Genomic DNA, 19006 nt, shown 5'->3' on the forward strand with positions numbered 1-19006 from the left:
CATTTTGATATAATAACAAAAAACATATTCTTTCTACTAATACACATGGACAGTTTTTAGCAAGATCCTTTCATTTTTGCTGACCTAAGGCATAGTGCCTTTGGTTTAATACTTTGTAATGTACTATGCATTATGATTTGATATATATTGTGATGTCAATCAGTGATGTGTTAATTTGAATACTCTACGTTCTCCAGGGGCTAACGTTCAGGTCCTAGGGATATATTTTGTGATGTCAATCAGTGATGTGTTAATTTGAATACTCTACGTTCTCCAGGGGCTAACGTTCAGGCCCTAGGGATATATTTTGTGATGTCAATCAGTGATGTGTTAATTTGAATACTCTACGTTCTCCAGGGGCTAACGTTCAGGCCCTAGGGATATTGGATCAGTCTCTGGAGCTGTGCTCTTATTTGTGTGTTTCTTAATCAATAAAGTCAAAGCATGTTTCCGGGAATCAGTCGAAGTATTTGCTATCTATTTTCTTCCGCCTCCTGGATATTTTTATTTTTTAAGGTTAAGAAAATCCTCTCAAAAAAAGAAAAACTTAATTATTTTCAGTGTTCAGGCCATGTAATGGTCAAAATTAAAAGCCGTTATTGGGCTTAATGACGTGTTTTCTTAATGAATCTAAATATAACCTATCTCTCAGATTTAAAAAGAAAATAAAACTAAATAATTCTTTTTTTCATATAGAGAATCTCCTTACAAAAAAGAATAACCATGTTTAGCAATCAATTTGAATATTTAGCCCATGTAATGGTCAAGATTCGAATTATACTGAAACTTGATCACTCATTTTCTACATGAGCCCAAATATCGCCTGTCACCCACAATGAAAAACATAAAACCCAACATTCCATTCTGAACGAATTTCAGAAAACTTTAAATCTTGATTAGGACTAAAGTAAAACTAACCATTTTAAAAATGTCAAAGTACAAAAAATGGTCTAACGAGAAGATTCTTTTTTAAAATAATTAACAAGATATATATTTTCCTTTAATTCGGTTTTAAGCTAGGCTCTGGATTTCGCTGAAATACCTAAATTGTAAATTGAATTTGCTTTCGTTCATAAGAATCTGGTATCGAATTTATGTTTCTTTTCTTCTTCTTTTACCACAGATTTTATTCAATTTCTCTAAAAAAAATCTTCTGATAATTTGTGTGCAGTTAGCCACGTTTGATTGTTAGCAAATAATTGGATCAAAGGTTGTATTGGTATTTTTTAAGGCTCCGAGATCGCAAAATAAAAGAAGTTATGGGAATCTTTATAAGTAGGAAGCTATTCTACAAATTTACTGATTCTAAAAGAAGGAAGAAATAATAAAGACGGTAAATTTGGTGGAGTACTTACCACTGAACAATGCTTAAAAGTTCATACGAATTACATGGTATTAATCTAGAGATGTATCAAGAATATCATATAATTAGCTAAGATTCTACTAAATGTTATTTTATAGATTACATGTTTAAATTAGTTGCTAAAATTATTTTTATAAATTGCAAGGGGAGGGGGGGTCAAACCCCCTACGCCCCCCCCCCCTTGTTCACGGCCTTGTCCAAAACGTTTGATGACTGGCAAAAGTATTAGTAGCAAAAGTGTCCCTGATACTTTTTTCCTAACCTAGAGCAATGGCAAACTGCTTCACGATTTAAGAAGCTCCCCATTGTATACTTCTGAACAAACATATAACCTTGAAGTTTAAATATAATATTATATTCAAAGGGTTCTACTAGGACATATAGAGGTGTAGCAGGTGACATGCGCAAAAAAATACGTGAATTTTCATGGAAAATATAAAATACCTTATTTTTTATGTTTGGGCATTCTTTTTTTCGATTTTATTGTTATCTCACATTGTTATGTCACACTTTTGTATGATTCATGCTTAACATTATTTCCAGAACAATGTAGAATGCTTTTCAGGTGAAACTTGTTTTATTCGGAATTTGCAATTATCAATCAGGACTTGGCCAGTCCATGGCTATTTCTTGGACACCATTTGAATTTTTGAATTTTGGCTATTTTCCTTGATGTTGAAGTTTTTAATCAAATTTTGACAGTCAGTTTTTAATCAAATAAACCAGAAACTAAAAAAACACCTTTTCTTTAACTTTCATTTGAAGGTTGGGTGTGTCTGTTATACTTTTGCTAAGTCTATCTCATCTTCACTTTAAAATGTTATTTATCTTGCAAAAGTGGGATATCCAAACTAGCCAGTGTTTATTAATATGCGTTTTTTAAATATTTTCACCATTTTAATCTTTAGTAAGTTGCAGATGATCTTTATGTCTTTCTGATTCTGAAAATCTAAATCCCCATTGATGCTTGTGAAAGCCACTTGAAAAATACGCCTTATCTTGCAAAGAAATACATATTCGCTTCCACTGTTTTGATAGACATTTTCGCTTTTGTGCACTAAATAATTTGTACTGTTTGTTCTTAACAAAAGAACAAACTTTTAATTCCTTTTTAAGATTATATTAATTTTTTCTTAGCGAATCTGATATCTGATCCTGTTTTTTGCTCGGATGTGCTGCTTAGGCGAACTGAGGGTAAAACAGTTCTCTTGGGAAGACTCCAAAGATGGGTAACTGGTGAAAGCTGCGACCTGTTTTCTCTTGGTACAGTTTTTGATAAAGTGAACGAAATGTATCGACAAAATGTAGAGATGGAATTAGAAAGCCAGGTAGTATTTTCAGGCCTTTTAATGTATGATATTATTTTACTAAGGATAATGAATTGTTGTTGTAGAGCTTTCTGTTTTTCTCGAATTATTTTTCAACCACATAATTTTGTCAACCGCATTGGTATAATTTTGACAACCACAAGGTCATAATTTTGTCGACCACATTGGCCTGCCATCACAAAGAATAACAAAAGAGAAGAAAAGCGAGATGAGTGTTTTATAAGGCCAACGGAAATACTGGAAGAAACAATCCTGGTATTTCGGGAGGACAACTTCTTCCCTTCTTTAGCAATATTTAGCAATGCGAACAGTATAGACCAGATTAAAATAAAAAGACGAAAATAAATACCGCTTCTTATTTTATTTTTTTTAAATTTGCGTTTTTGTTTAATTTTCATCTCCACATTGTTTGTCATTGTTTTTTTATTTTTTTTTTTTTTTTTTGTCCTTTTATTAAAACTGAATTAAAAATATAACTTCTTTGCCCGGAAAAATCTCAATAGTTCTGGTAGTTTGAGATACTAGCGTTGCTGTGGTTATGCCAATTTCTTTTGCATAATTGTCAGTTTTATGGAGTTAGAGGACCCGCACTAGTATTTTATGAGTCTCTTGTAAATCGACAACAGTGTATTCTTGTGAATGGATCAATCTCATCAATACTACCAGTCGCTTGTGGTGTTCAACAGGTATCGGCGCTTGGACCACTATTATTTTTTATTTTTGTTCATTATCTTTGCAGATCGATAAGTGGATCCAAGAACAAAACCTGTGATTTTCTTTTATGGCGATACAGATGTCACGGTTTCTGTGTTTGCAGACGACACATTGCTTTTGAGTCTGGCTGAAACCGAAACTCTTCTGATTCAGAAATGCAAGGAATCTCGTGTTTAAATATCAACCTGGATGAGGGTTTAAAAACTACTGGTCGTTCCCTTAAAGAGTAATCTTGTTATATTTTTGCGTATACCAAACCATTATCTTTGGATCAAGAGTGTCACTTATTCTGAAGGATAAATAAAACGTTGTGGATTTGTGAAATATTTAGGAATACTCGTCGATGAAACCTTTCACTTTAAGAAAAATGTTGAACAGGTATTCCCGGGTGTTTTCATGGAAACTGAGCATTTTTTTAAAAACTTCAGTTTATTTCTAAGAGATTGGTATAGTCGTGGATTTAAATTGTTTTGGGAAGAAGAATTTGGAACACGTTTCAATTGTAAAAGCATCAATAGAGTTTGGTTTGTACATCATAGTTGTGAGGACAATGGTAGCTATGATTATAAACCTACTGATTTTTATTTGGCTGTTACAGAAAGTGATTCTTCGTATGAGAATATCGTGTCAACATTACTTTAAATAGGCAAATAGAAACATGTGAAGTTTATAATATGAATCATAATAGTAACATTGACTTCACAAAGCGATTTAATAAAAATGAAGTTACATTATACTGTCGAAAATGTGACCCTGTCTTTGCACGCCAGGATCAGTACAATTTGAGTTCCAGTGATCTGTCACCACTAATAGTTGTCGACGACGCGACCGAAATTACGAAGAAGAAGAAGAAACCTAAACGATGAAGACAAAAGACTTTTTCATAGTACATATATATATATATATATATATATATATATATATATATATATATATATATATATATATATATATATATATATATATATATATATATATATATATATATATATATATATATATATATATATATATTAATGAACAAATTTACAAACATTATTAAAACATTTTATTCTTAGGGCACTGAAATTAATATTATACAGGTAGGACAAGATATTTTGTACTATGAAGTCATTCAATCGAGGATTATCTACATAAATGTTGAGAAATTCACTGTAAATATAGTCACGACATCGAAAAGTAAAATATAGTAATGCATGAAAACCACAGCTTTTGGATGATAAATCTTGTACTCACTTCCGATTTTGACTAATTGTTTTCTCACTTCTTTCAAGAAAGTTTCTGATGTGAGGTGTGTATCTTGCATATGATAGACCTTCGCTGTTTGAAAGATGTATAGCCAATGCCCGTCTGCACAGTCGATGGACTACTATTAACAATGGTAATGGTATTGTTAACACTATGAATATGTTCAAGGACATCAGAGGGTATGCAATAGGACTTGTATTTTGGCACGTATTGATCCAAGTCAAATATATCAATTATTTGATTGGTGTTCATGGTACCAAGTCTAATAGAACACTACCGTCAGGGGTAATTTCCCAATAGGTTTCAAATTGACTTGGTGAGATTAATGTTACACTCTTTGTCAACGGTTTGGCAAAGGTACACTCTCAATTTACAGTGCCCATTCGGACAATACACATATCTTGAGTACCAGACAGGTCCAAAACAAAGATACCGTGACTTTTTGCGAACATTGGATTGGTTATACCTCTTTCAAAAAGTTGTGAATGTCGATCCAGGGATTGCATTGTCAATTCATTTAGGGTGCTTTAGGATTTATCAAAGGATAAATTGTAGAGAGGAGTTCTACTTACTTTACATACAAGACAGAAAAGTCCAAATATTTCAAATTATTGTGGAGAATATGTCTATAGTCCTATTGCACTTACACTTTTTACAAAAGCCAAAGCAAGTTTTGAAGGAATTTCACCATTGATAAATGAAGAATCGGTGTAGATACTTAAACCAGTGGCAATATGTCGTTATGTCGTTGATTGGTGGTTGTTTGAGGAACGAGCAGTTTGATATTAATTCCAGGGGCTCTTAATTCTTCAATTGCCAAAGCAACAGAACTTATAACTTGTTGTTTTTGTGCATGAAGTAGTGCCGAGGTGAGATTAATATTTGCATCGGGTGATGTATCAAGTGTTTTCCGCTAAATGAAATTGGACGGAGCGACTTGTAACTTTATGTCAATTTTAACATTGGGGGCATCCATTGAGATATAATAAATATTTCATGATTTGGTTTACCAACTAAATAATATTCCTTGCTCACTGCCCAAGTGAGTTCACCATCAATATCAACGTTTAATCTATAGTCATAGCCCTTCGCTAGACCTCTCAATTTCTTATATGACTTTGGAGTCGTCAACATAAATTGTACGTTGCTTGCATAGTTTGATGTATTATTGCTAGTGTCCACCCATGTTTTATTTATGTAGACACATTCGTTTAAATAAATTGTGTAGTATGCCATTCTCGTAGGATAATCGATTGGTAGCGGTGGGAGCTATATTATCAGACTGTTTCCTCACCACAACTTTTAAATCAATAAATGTGGATGATAAATCTATGAAGTAGTCTTCATTGGAATAAATTTGAAAATGTATGTTTTCATAAAATGGTTGTTGTGGGCCGAATTGTTCATAGTATTCATGTTTTACACAGACATCTACACTTTCCGCATTGAAAAGATTTAGAGATGAGGTGAATGTGGGATGAGATTCCTTGTGGGGTAGATATGTCATTTGGGTTTAGGAAAAGAAATCCTTTTTCGATCTAACAATTTTCCTTCTTGGTTTTTCTTTCTTCTTCTTTGATAAGATTCATGTCTTTCGTTTCTGACCTGAGTAGAGACTGATGAGTGATGAGGTGTTTCTCGATCTTTCTTTGTCGTGATTTCAATCGCTTACCAAGGGATCGTACGCTGGAGATGAGATTTCATGAAACACTTTCTTTGAAATCTTTGCTAGCCTCCCAATCGTGTAGTTTAAAGGATGCAAAATCCGCGGCAAACCGGGCAATATATTTCTTAGCCAGAGGTAGTGCAGAGCAAAACAGCTTAGAAAACCAACTGCCAAGACCATAGCCTAACTTTGACGAACAACCTTTTCCTATTAGCTATCTCGTTGTTGAATGGGTCGAAAATGATATGTAATCACAGCCAAACCTTATGTTATTGCTAGAGGATCACCTAATTCACTTCTTAATGTTAACTCACAGAGTTTCAACTATGAACTGATTACAGGAACATACTGAATTATGCTTTATATTATACGGATGAACATGTTCATGTGTGGTTTTTTGTTCAAGAACACGTAGGAGAGGAACATTTGAGTTACCGACTCTTGATGTTTCAACAAGGGACGCAGAAAGAAATATGCAAGTGTCCGGGGTGAAACCGGGTGGATAGTCTTCAGAAATATCTCGATTCATCCCACCGACAATTCCAGCATTTTTACCATTGATTATATTATGTTTAAAGCCAAGAACATCTCTCAGATTATCGTTGAGATGAATCAGTTCATTGTCAACGGGTGAGCTAATGTAAATCTTGCCTTGTCCCATTGAATAATTAAATTGGAATGAACCATTCTTACGAGCAGATATTTTTCTGTTGGTTGTACGACACAAATCCGTCATAATACTAAATTCTTGTATTTCAGTGTGGCATGGGGATATTCAGTAGATTCAAGTGCTTCTACCCATTCATGCGCGACAAAGAGTGACCAATCGAATTCTATAACTTCTATATCATATGTGCGATCTTTTCTCAGGATATCATGTATTTTTGAGAATACAATCGACAAGAGTAACTTCATACTTTTCATCGTCGAGTTTGATGGTAAGGGAGAATTTCGTCAAAAAATCACTTGTTTTATTCATACTGTTGTAGAGGGGGTCGGAGACGTTGGATATAAACGTCACATAGAAATCATTGGGCATAGTATACGTCCTCAGCGGATATCTATGAATTAAAATCAGAGTTGTATCCTAGCCAAGGAACAAGCAACTGGCTCTTGCTCCTGCGAGTACGAGTCTTTAATATCTTTTCATTCTGATACACTCCGATGTTTTTAACTTTTTTAAATTCATACTCATAAAAACCTCCAAAAATCGCATCATCTTTATCTTTTATGTTACGTAGACGATACGTTATGGGTGTAGTGTCTAAGATTCTGGAGATTTCAGAAAGTTCAGTGGACCATAAGTAGTTACCCTGTTCAAAAACATTAGTAGTTCGATTGATTTGAACAGTATCACCAACATTGAATATCTTCCTTTTTTTTCACTTCCATCCCACCACCACTGGAATATTGTTTGAGAAAAGTGTCAAGTTTATTGTCACCTCCTTGATGAACTTTCATAGGAGTAAAGTTGGATTGTGATCGATGAGGACGTTGATTATAAATCAACATGATTTTATCCAAATCATGAATAAAAGCAGCAATATTTTTCAGTGTAGAATATCCTGAAATTAAAAGTCGAATAGTTCTTATCTATTGTTCAGCCAATACTGCCTTTATTGGACTTTGACTATGATAGAGCATTGAGTTATATTGCAATAGAACCTTCTTTACATGAGGATTAACAAATTGACTACTCCGATCCGTTTGAATCTTCTTATAGCAATCCTGTTCAGGAATGATTTCAAGAGCTTTACCAACTTCATCACCTCTCTTTGACCGCAATGGAGTAGCACAAGCATAGCAACTAAATCACTGATTACAAGAAGATTGTACTCGTATGGTTCACTGTGACGCCGTTGAATCTCATCTAGAGTCAAAAGATATGCTTGTAATATTTGCAATGGTTAAAAGGCTTTATTTTTTCGATAGTGACTACCATGACCTCTATGATTACGATGTAGGGTGAAACGTGATTGATTCTGTAAATACTCTGCCGATAGCTTCTTTTCAAGTCCAGTGACTAGAGCAAGTATGGTGGGTGAACTTAAACTTCCCACCACCAATATTCTCATTAACATGTTTCAATGCTTCGACAATTTTGAACGTAAACACGTAGTCAGAGCTTTACCAACTTCATCACCTCTCTTTGACCGCAATGGAGTAGCACAAGCATAGCAACTAAATCACTGATTACAAGAAGATTGTACTCGTATGGTTCACTGTGACGCCGTTGAATCTCATCTAGAGTCAAAAGATATGCTTGTAATATTTGCAATGGTTAAAAGGCTTTATTTTTCCGATAGTGACTACCATGACCTCTATGATTACGATGTAGGGTGAAACGTGATTGATTCTGTAAATACTCTGCCGATAGCTTCTTTTCAAGTCCAGTGACTTGAGCAAGTATGGTGGGTGAACTTAAACTTCCCACCACCAATATTCTCATTAACATGTTTCAATGCTTCGACAATTTTGAACGTAAACACGTAGTGAAGTGTTTACTTTCCTTTTGTATACTATCTGGTGATACTAACTAGTGGTGTTGATATTAAGACGCCTTCGCTTTAGTCCCCCCACTCTCTTTAAATCATCAATGCCGCTTGGCGTGTTAGTGTCATCAATGCCACATGGCGTTTTGATATTTGACTAAATTCCTTTAATCAGTTTAAAACTTGTTTACTGCCAATAAGACTTTTGGGGAAGTTTAATGAGTTTAAAAACTTATGCAAATGACTGTCAAATGACACAAGTCTTTTACTATTTGTGATCAATCTGATAACTCATCAAGTAGAATGTAGTTCTTGCCATGGATTATAACTCGATTCCCACTAACATCAATTTGAACATGTTCTCTTTCAGTGAGATAAGTCAAGAGTCTTTTACACTGCTCACGATAGGAATGTGGCATTAAATCTGCAACACTTCAAAATTTTGGACAAATCTTCTTCTTATTTTGGTGGTGGTGGTGGTGACGGCGTTGAATTTTAAGTTATTTCCTTTTTGTGATCAATGAAATTTACGTTGACTGGTCTCTCGCGGTAGGGTTTATGTTTGTCGACTCGTCGATGTGCATTTTGAAGCAAAATTTATTTTTCATCGTCGGTAATTGTCTCATTGTTAATGAATTTATTGATATTGTCCTCAAAGTGCTCCTTTGGCGAAAGGGCGAGTTCTATTGGAGTCAATTTGTAGGGTTCGGCCATCTAGAGCAAACTGTTTACAAGTCCTGTAAAGATTGGCAGTAAAACTGCAAAGAAGCTACTACCCGCTTGAAGAAGTCGTTTTCTTTTAAATTCGTTTCCTTTGTTTTTGCTTACTGCTTCTAGGGCACGTACAAGTTAACGTTGTTGCTTTGCCTGTTGCCTAAATACTTCTAACAGTAAAACATTGCCTTCAGTTAAATTTAAACAAAGCTCTGATATGAGATTAATGAATTCTCTGTAAACACCATGTTTGAGTATTTCTAAGCCGTTGTTTTGAATTGCCTAGGACATTGAATAAAAGTCGGTGTTCATGTAGTTTCTTCAGTATCATAATTGCAACTAATGACCGTTTTTAATGTTCACCGGCAGATATACGGTAATTTCATTGTCAAAATTATCATTGACTACACGTAAATCCTCGGGTGTGTTCTGATTCAGGTCCAGTAGAATATAACCAAATCGTTTATTGGGTTGCCTGATTGTATGCCAAGGGTAGAAATTTTGGTTCACCTGGATATACTTGTTTGTTTAAAGTTATGAGGAAGCTGGAATTGCGAACAACCCAGTGGATGATATAGTAGGTACAATTCAAAGCAAGTGTTCTCATAGAATTGCTCTGATGAAAGAGATTGTGTAGAACTAGGGTTACAAAAATCTGTTGATAATGAGATCGGACAGTGAACAATTGTGACATCTTCTGAGACCATTCTTCAATGGATTCAGCTAAATATTAAATAATCAACCAATTGTTTGGTTCAATACTATTAAAAATGTCAATTACCTGTATGAATTTTGTATCTTGGGCAATGGTTTTTATTTTATCGTAGGATTCTTGCCAAGCACTGTAGCAGTAGTAAATATATTTTGGATTTTTTTAAACATTTTATTACGATTTTGAATTATTTTTGTTAAAAATGTCGTTTGACCTGACATTGATGGTGCGCAAAGAAACGATCTGAATGGAGTTTTAAACCCCATGTGTCCCTTGCAATGTTAAAACACAGATGGCTGTAGAATGCATCTATCCCTTGAATAAATAATAATAATTCTCTAATATAATTCGAGAACAATAATTTTTTAAAGAATAACACGTTTTTATTTACAAATAAAATGCAGTGCAAAAAAATTCAAACCAATAATACATTTTTATTTACAGTAAAATACACTACAAATAACACTTATAATGCTTATAAAAGGTTCACCCCCTGTCTTCGCCCCGTCCCTGGAAGCGATCGGTGGCCGCTTGCAGCGGCCGGTTGAAGGACGGATCCCCCCGGGCCGGGCGCGAGCGCGGAGCCAAAAACAATTTTTAACAATTTTTATTTAAAAAAACACTCACAACTGACTCTACCTTGCTAAAGAACGTAAAACACTGCTGAGTTAGTGGGAAAATGACCCCCCTTCCATCTATAAAAAAAGATTTCACTCAGCATCACCATCTACTAATGAGTTTTTTCCCGACCGAGATGATGTCCTAAGTCTTGACACCCACCTCAGTCAGAAGTTAGATAATGTCCTTGGGGTAGCACCTTCTCATACTCCGTACACACATAGACTTTATCTGATACGGGGACATGGTATTTTTTCACTATAACTGTGTAGTTTTGAAATTTTAAAGAGCGAATCGCCATAACTTTAGTTCTTGAATCTAAACTACTTTCCACACAGTTTCTATAAACACTCGTGTCGAAATTCTGAATCACATTGTGTCTAGGCACCCCCTTGCAGACTTTTTTTTTTATTTCCTCATTGTGTGTTTGCACACAGTATACCTTTGGACCTGCAAGCACACCAATGGAAATTAAGTCGCTACCCGTCTCAGATTTTAACATTGATAGTTAAAGGTCTCGTGCTTCACTAGCTCCGGGTAAATGGACTCGTCCCAATTGGTAAAGTCCATTCGAGTGCTAATGTGCGTACCTTTTTCCAAATTTTCTATTAAATTCTCGTTTTCAACTTTTAGCAAAAGTGAATAGGTATCCCCATAAAATACTTGAACTTGTCCCTCCCCGGCCATTGGTGCATATACACATCGTAAAATAATGGCAACATGAGTTTTTTTGAAATTATGTTATTGCGCTGCCACCAGCAATATTTTTAATTAATATAACATTTTTTTCCCTATGAAAGAGGACTATATTGTAGTCTGTGATGGTGAATGTTGTGAAGTTTGGATTGGCAACGATTCGAGCATATTCCTTTGGGTCGATTACAGTGTCACAACGACTTCGATTGCGCACACTCTCACGCATTTTACCGAAGGCTGAATTTAAAATGAGTTTAAAAATTTCGATTTCATCTTTCTTTTTCGCTTCTCAACGTTTACTGACAAAAGTGTCAATAAACGTTTTCAAATTGAGTGTTTGGTCAAATTGGAGAACTTTGTGTATCTTTGTGACATGGAAACCGTTGGCTAGCATCCATCTCAAAAGAACTTGATGTACAATGATATTCTGTTCCGCATGAAGGTTGGCAATAAGTTTTTGTTTTGAAGGTATCCAGTGCACACCCCTATCCTCTACCAACGAAATATTATATGGACTCAAAGAGTCCTTAGTCACTGGTCTGTATATGCACGAAAAAACAAAATCCTTTACCGAGTCATGAAGCTCCACGGGTATGTCACCATCAATTTTAAAGAACCATCCTTGCAATCCATACTCCTCAACGCTGGCAATGTTGGAGAAATTAAAAGCACCAGGATCGTTAAGCCATTTGTAATTACCATATGGCAAAGAGTAGTGAGAAATTTCCGACTGATAAAGGGAGCTAATATCCAAAAAAACTGAATCAGACTTCACACGGAGATCCTGTCCAGTCGGGTCAGTTTTAAGGATACGATCTTCGTTGAAAACATACCCCCCCCCTCATTGTTCTCTCTACAAATAGATGCTGATTCATGTCGGTGATCAATCCCATTTTCTCTTTACTGATTTTAAAAATTAAATCCATCACCAGATGAGGAGTGGAAAAATAATAACCCATATCCAACCCGAATTCCCCCTAGATTTTGTCCGTATTCTTAGGCACAATATCCAGCAACGTCAATCCATCACTTGCCAGGTACATTCTATAATAGTCCTCCCCATTTTTACGCCCTCCCTTAGCACAAACCCTCTTAGCAAATGCATAGTTGGTAGTGGTGCATTGTCGCCCGTAAAGTGAATCGTAAAACGATTCAATGGACGCTAATTTATCCTCACGAAGCCTCGAGGTGGAGTTGTAGTACTCATACAGGTATATGCCCTTACAAGTTAATAAATCATACATTTGTCGTCTGGAAAGTGCTGTTCGATTTGGGGGAAACTTAAAATCGTTGCTTTTCTTTACTCGAATTTATTGACTTAGAGATTTGGTAAAGAAGCTATAGGAGTCTAAAAAACGGATTTTATTCAAGCACATTTTACCATTATCTTTTGTTTGCAATTTGAATTCTAAGAGCAGCAGCTTTTCAGAAGATTTGGGTATGATATTATATGAAAAGAACCATCTAGCTACGCGTCATCTTATCAAATCATAGCTGGAATAGTGCATATAAACAGGTAGAAAATATTGTTGACTAATGTTTAAAATATATGATTGATGGGCTTCTCCACGAAAGTTACTCCCTCCCGATGTAATCGAGTTGCCCAAATGATCGCTGTCGCGGACCTTGCCTCTACCTCCTTGCCTTTTACCCTCAACAAATTCTCCCTTACAAACATCACATTTTTTCATTTTTATTACCAACTCATCCTCTGGTGATAGGATCATTGGATAGGATATATTGCGCAGCCGTGAGACTGACTTATTTGTTGTTATTATAAGTGCTGTCATGGCTGAAACCATACAATCCTCCCCACCCAATCTCTCAACAACTTCTACCAATTGAATAGTATTACATGAGTCTCTTTGCGTGGGCATAAGAGACTGCAATGTCCTCATGTTTTTTAACTTGATTTGAATTCTATGGAGCCTACACATCTATGAATTTGGCTTCGTATTCTAAAGCGCTGTCGGAGTCACTCTGTCGGAGTGAATTCTTAAAGTCCTTAAAGCGCTAGATGGCCCTCCCGCTAACCGTCTGTACAGATTGGCATCCATGACGCTTGCAGTCTCTCATAGGATGTTTGAACTTTAATTCTGTGCTGTATCTAGAAGGACATGTTGGACATTAGTAGCATTCACCCCTCCCCTTTTTATTCTCATTTAAAAACCGCCTAATATCGGGTGCGTGAAAAAAATGTCCAATTGAATTGGGTTCACCGGCAGGCTTTTAAAGAAGCCGTACCCAGTGTTTTGCCAATTCAATTGATGGAGCCCTCACTGGATATATTACCCCCATTTTATTACTGCGCTCATGCTCCTCAAATTTTGTATCGTATTGTAAAAAAGTAGCAGTAATCTTTAAATGTTCATCAGTCTAAAATATCTATTCCCTTAAGTGTTATTGGGTATTTGCCATTTAAACAATTAGAATCTACTTTAGGAAATTTCGCTCTCTCCCCACCACTATTAACTGCCGAATCGTCCAACTTTGTCCTTCTAACTTCCGTGGACCTATTTGGAGCACTAAAGACCAGTTTCGAAACGAAATCGTTGTACACCTCTACATCCCTTTAAATCTACATTATATTTATAAAATCCCCTTCCCTCTCACACCTCTTAAAATAAAATTCTTTTTAAATTTACCCACATTAGCATCTAAACTTTCAATAAATAAAATCACTGACCAACTACCCCTCTCATTATAATTATCCAGTTTTTCACTATACTATCAAAAAAAAGAACTCCATAAAAACACCCTCAAAACTATGCGAGTCCGGATCAAGTAGTAGAATTTCAGTTTCCAAATAACTTGAATGTACCTCGTCCGCCTTTGTATTTAAATAAATATTTTTTGGGCGATGGATGCCTTAATCTCATCCCTCCCACCCCCTCCTGAATCACTCTTTCAAGAAGGGCACGAATCTTACCCACATAGGAGTGCACTATATCTACCGGATCCGTCATGATGCTACCCTCTGTTAGTGAATTAAATGGATCCCCAAACTCAGCCCTATAAAACTTATACATTGTGCAATCCAGAGTCGGTTAAATAAAACTCAGACATAACAGAGGGCGTACCGTTAATGTCTTGTCCAGCACCAATTTGTTCAACGGTGTGGATATTGCGCCTTAAATCCCCCGGCTCCCTCAAAATACCTTCGAGTGTATCGGGATTGGTTTGGGACGGGGGTCAGTTGCGTGACTCTGTAAGCTCAGACAGAGTCGGCCCAGCTCTAAATAGGTACCTGGAGAAATATGGGGAAAGTAAACAGGATGAGTGTGCGAAAGCATAGGATGGTTGGCCGCTAACCTTCCATTGTACTTCTTGGCTTAAGGGCCAAGAAATGGAGATCAGCACCACCGATAGGGACCATAAAGTCCAATGCTGCATTTTTTTTGGGGGGGGAGGGTATCAGAATACCCCACACACCGAACAATTCTGTGAAAAGCTTGTTGATCCGTTCTGGGCTCGGATCTGGCTTGACATGGAGATTATCCTGGAATTTTGGTGATCTTGTTAATTTGGGTATCTTTATATCATCAAAAAAGTTGCTGGTCTCTTGGTTTGATGGCGGCGATAGTGCCGATAGGTTAACCTAAAAAATGAATGTGAAGTAATTTTTTTTTTGAAATGGTATGGTTTTTTTAAACTCGAAAAATAAGATTTTGATTGTGAGTGTTTGTGGATGTATGTGTGTGTGTGTTTGTATGTGTATGTATGTATGTGTGTATGTCTGAATGTGTATTTACAGTATGTGTGTGTTCAATATGATGCTTCAAGTGTAACCTGGAAAATGAATTAGACGTTTTTTGGGAGGGGGATGACACGGTTCTATTAAGCTGAAAAATAATACTTTCACTATGTTTAATAACCTAAAACTCTAGGGGGGTCAGAACTCCCAAACACTACCCTCCTAGACCCATGTTATTACTTTTTTCCACTTCTTAACTAGCGTTAGATCGCAACATTGAAACGTAAAGTTTTTTTGCCATTAAAACATTGGTCACGCACACACATAATAACTCATTGTTTTTTCTTTTTTTAATAACATACACACATCCATACATATGAGAAAAAAGATTCGATTTTTTTTACGTTTTCATTGAGAGTTGGCCAATTCTATGGGGTTTTCAGTGTCATCGATAATTTTCATTAAATCATCTAGCATTGAATCGTCAGGGGACTCCATAGCTCCATCATCAAGAAAAAATATGTTCAAATACAAATTCATCTCGTCATCGTTCTGGATGATTTATATCAGTCTAGAATAAAAATAAAATATGACGTAAATGAATTGTTTACTAGACGCATACAGTGTCTTTTTTTTGCTAAAAGTATATTTTAGGGATTTTAAGACATAGAAGAAAAGGTTGAAAAATTTCAGTTCAATAAAAAAAAACTAAGTAAAAAAAGTCACTACAAACATTATTTTTGTAATAGAAAAAATTACGACTGACATATTTATATCTCCCTCATTTTTCACTTCTAAAATATCACAGGTGGTTTTTTGCTATAAGTATATTTGATGTGATTATAAGACATGGAAAAAAGCTGAAAAAATCTATGTCAAAAAGTTACCGCCCCCTCCTCCCAGAGGGGTATGGAGACCTGCCATGTTCATTACGATAATATGTTCTTTTCTCGTTCAGAACTAGAAAAAAATATTTGAAATGGGGGTATGGATCCTGTCATACTCATAATAGGTATTCTATTAATATTCATGTTAAGACTTGGGCTCAATAATAACCCATAGACCATAGAATACACACAGAATACAAAAGTTCAAGAATAACTTATCGAGAGGCGCTTTTCAAAAACTAATGATTATATAAGATTTTCAAACACATAAAATTCAGTAAATGCTCTTTTTAACCGTTCCCATGAAAGATCCAGGTTCAAAATATTCCGCGGACTGAATTCAATAGCTCAATAAAGACCAGAATGGTAATACAATTTTAAAACTATATATACATTGCACTAGCTAGAGAGAAATGTAAGTGCCATTCGAAAAACGGAAACTGTACATGAAACAGTCCCCGTGCACTAAGCATACAATGAAAAATATATCACTTACCTCTTGTTTATTGCAGGCCTCATCACAATTCCTTTTATTGGACATGTTGATAGATATACTTCGATTCATCTACTGAACATACGGTAGACAAGCATTCTTTTATATCAAAATATTTACTTGAGATAACACTATAGGCCCGCTTTGAAACCATGGTATTGTTACAGAAAAACTTCAATTCTCAGAATACCTTATTGTCCCGGAAATTGAGAAAACGCTAGTTGTATAGGGCTCTTGTTGTATCAATTGAATGCTTTCACCCAGAAAATGCTGTTTCCGGAAACTGTTTTGGCTCTTGTTAAAAGCAGAGAGAGGATATGAGGAATTGATAACTCCGTTCGCACATTGGGATATGGATCTTGTTGTAATAGGGCTTTTGTTGTATCGATTGAATAATTTCACCGAGAAAGTACTATCTCCGGAAAATGCTATGGCTCTTGTTAAAATCAGAGAGAGAATATGAGGAATTGTTAACTCCGTTAGAACATTGGGATAGGGCTCTAGGTGTATCATCGGGATAGGGCTGTATTGGGATCTATTAGTACAATACTAATTTTAGCGTAAAGAGCGAGGTATTGACGAGGGGGCGAACCCCCTCATATGCATGATAATTTCTGTTCGTTTTAAGTTTCAATGTTGCTCCTTACTTTCAGTGTAAAAATCTTATTTTTTTATTTAATTTCTGATATTTTTTTTTTATAATGCTGGGAAGTCTGGCACCCCCTTCGTGGAAAAATTCTCTTCCCCCATGAAAAATTACTCCATGGAAAGATCCTCCCACGTAACCCCTTCCCCTCAACGTCCTACCAGAAAAGATTCCCTCTGAAAATACTTCCCAATAACCAATAGGCTACTATAAGTAAACAGTGGGTAAAGTTCATAATTTGTATCACTTCCCCCGGGGACTGTGGGGGATTAAGTCATCCTCAGAGACATAGTTATTAGATTTTTTGACTATGCTGAACAAAATGGTTATCTCAAAATTTTGATCCGGTGACTTTGGTAAAAAATGAGTGTGGGGGGGGGACCTAGTTGTCCTCAATTTTTCTGGTCACTTAAAAAGGGCACTAGAGTTTTTAATTTCCGTTCGAATGAATCCTTTCGCGATATTCTAGGACCATTGGGTTGATACGATCATCCCCTGGGAAAAAAAAACAACAACAAAAAAACAAACACGTATCCGTGATCTTTCTTCCGGCAAAAAAACTTCTGGCAAAAAAAAATTGTTGCAAATAAGAGCTTGAACCTCTACAGTGGGATTCTCTGATACAGTGAATCTGGTGATGAGATTTTCCTTAATATTCTATGACTTTTAGGGGGTATTTTCTCCTTTTCTTCGAAGATACGGCAAATTTTCAGAGGCTCTTAACTTTTGATATTTAAGACTAAACTTGATAAAACTTATATTTTTGAAATCAGCATAAAAATCTGATTCTTTTGATTTATCTGTTGGTATCGAAATTCCGCGTTTTAGAATTTCGGTTACTATTGAGCCGGGTCGCTCCTTACTTACAGTTCGTTACCACGAACTGTTTAATTCCGATTAACATCGAACAGTACAAACAGTACGAACCAAGAATAGCTAGAAAAACTGTTAGAAAGATATCATTAAAAGAAACACATTCTTTTATGGTTTATATGGGAGATAGACTTTTCTATTTGCATAAAATTCTCTACAAAGCTTTAAAGTTTTTTTTCGTATCCTTTATTTGACTGTACCTTTTCATGCAATATGGATGTTCATGACCTATAGAATATTCCTTAAACTAGGTTTCTCCTTCTTCTGGGAATTTGATGGAGTTCTGCATACTAGATTAACATTAAGAATTATTTATGTCATAACAATTTTCACAGCAGAATTTCCTTCATTGAAAAGGCTATTGCTCTAATTCTTAAACCTCTAACTTTGTGATTCTTCATTATGGTTTGTTTTGGCCAAGACCTCTAATGATTTACAAGCTATATCACTAGGATAGCACAATTGTTGGATAAGCAGATTTTCATCTCAATTTCACCGAATTAAGGAAAATCAAGACCCCAAAAAAGAAAAAGATAACGTCACTATCGCCCTCTTAAAAACTTGTATCCTTAAATATTTTTTTAATTAAGTTTTAAAATTGTAAATCCTTTATTTTTTTAAATACCCTAAAAAATTATGTTTAATTAACCCCACCCACTTGTTTTTATTAGACAGAAATAATCCGATTTTAGTCGAAGGACTGAAAGAAATATTCATTGGACGAGCGAGCTGTAAATATAGTTGTCTCGGCTGTCTGAAAAGTTTTTCGCGGTTTGAGTTTGAGACTTTTAGAGGCAATTTTTCCCCTAAGAAAAATTTACTGGTCGCTTAGCTACCACATTACATGTTTCAATATAACAAC

At 35.5% G+C, this 19006-nt stretch overlaps 1 protein-coding gene across 1 annotated transcript in view; it reads left to right on the plus strand.

Annotated features, from left to right (window-relative positions):
- Bulli (regulator of MON1-CCZ1 complex protein bulli) overlaps positions 1-19006 on the plus strand; it is a 99923-nt gene that overhangs the window by 51640 nt on the left and 29277 nt on the right. Inside the window, exon 10 of the mRNA XM_089098320.1 lies at positions 2501-2691. Within this exon, the coding sequence (XP_088954446.1) occupies positions 2501-2691 (191 nt within the window). The remainder of the gene's footprint in view (positions 1-2500; positions 2692-19006) is intronic.

This window comes from Artemia sp. Qi Xiang Cuo, chromosome 12 (assembly GCF_049724085.1).
Source record: "Artemia sp. Qi Xiang Cuo chromosome 12, ASM4972408v1, whole genome shotgun sequence".
Taxonomy (NCBI): Eukaryota; Metazoa; Arthropoda; class Branchiopoda; order Anostraca; family Artemiidae; genus Artemia; species Artemia sp. Qi Xiang Cuo.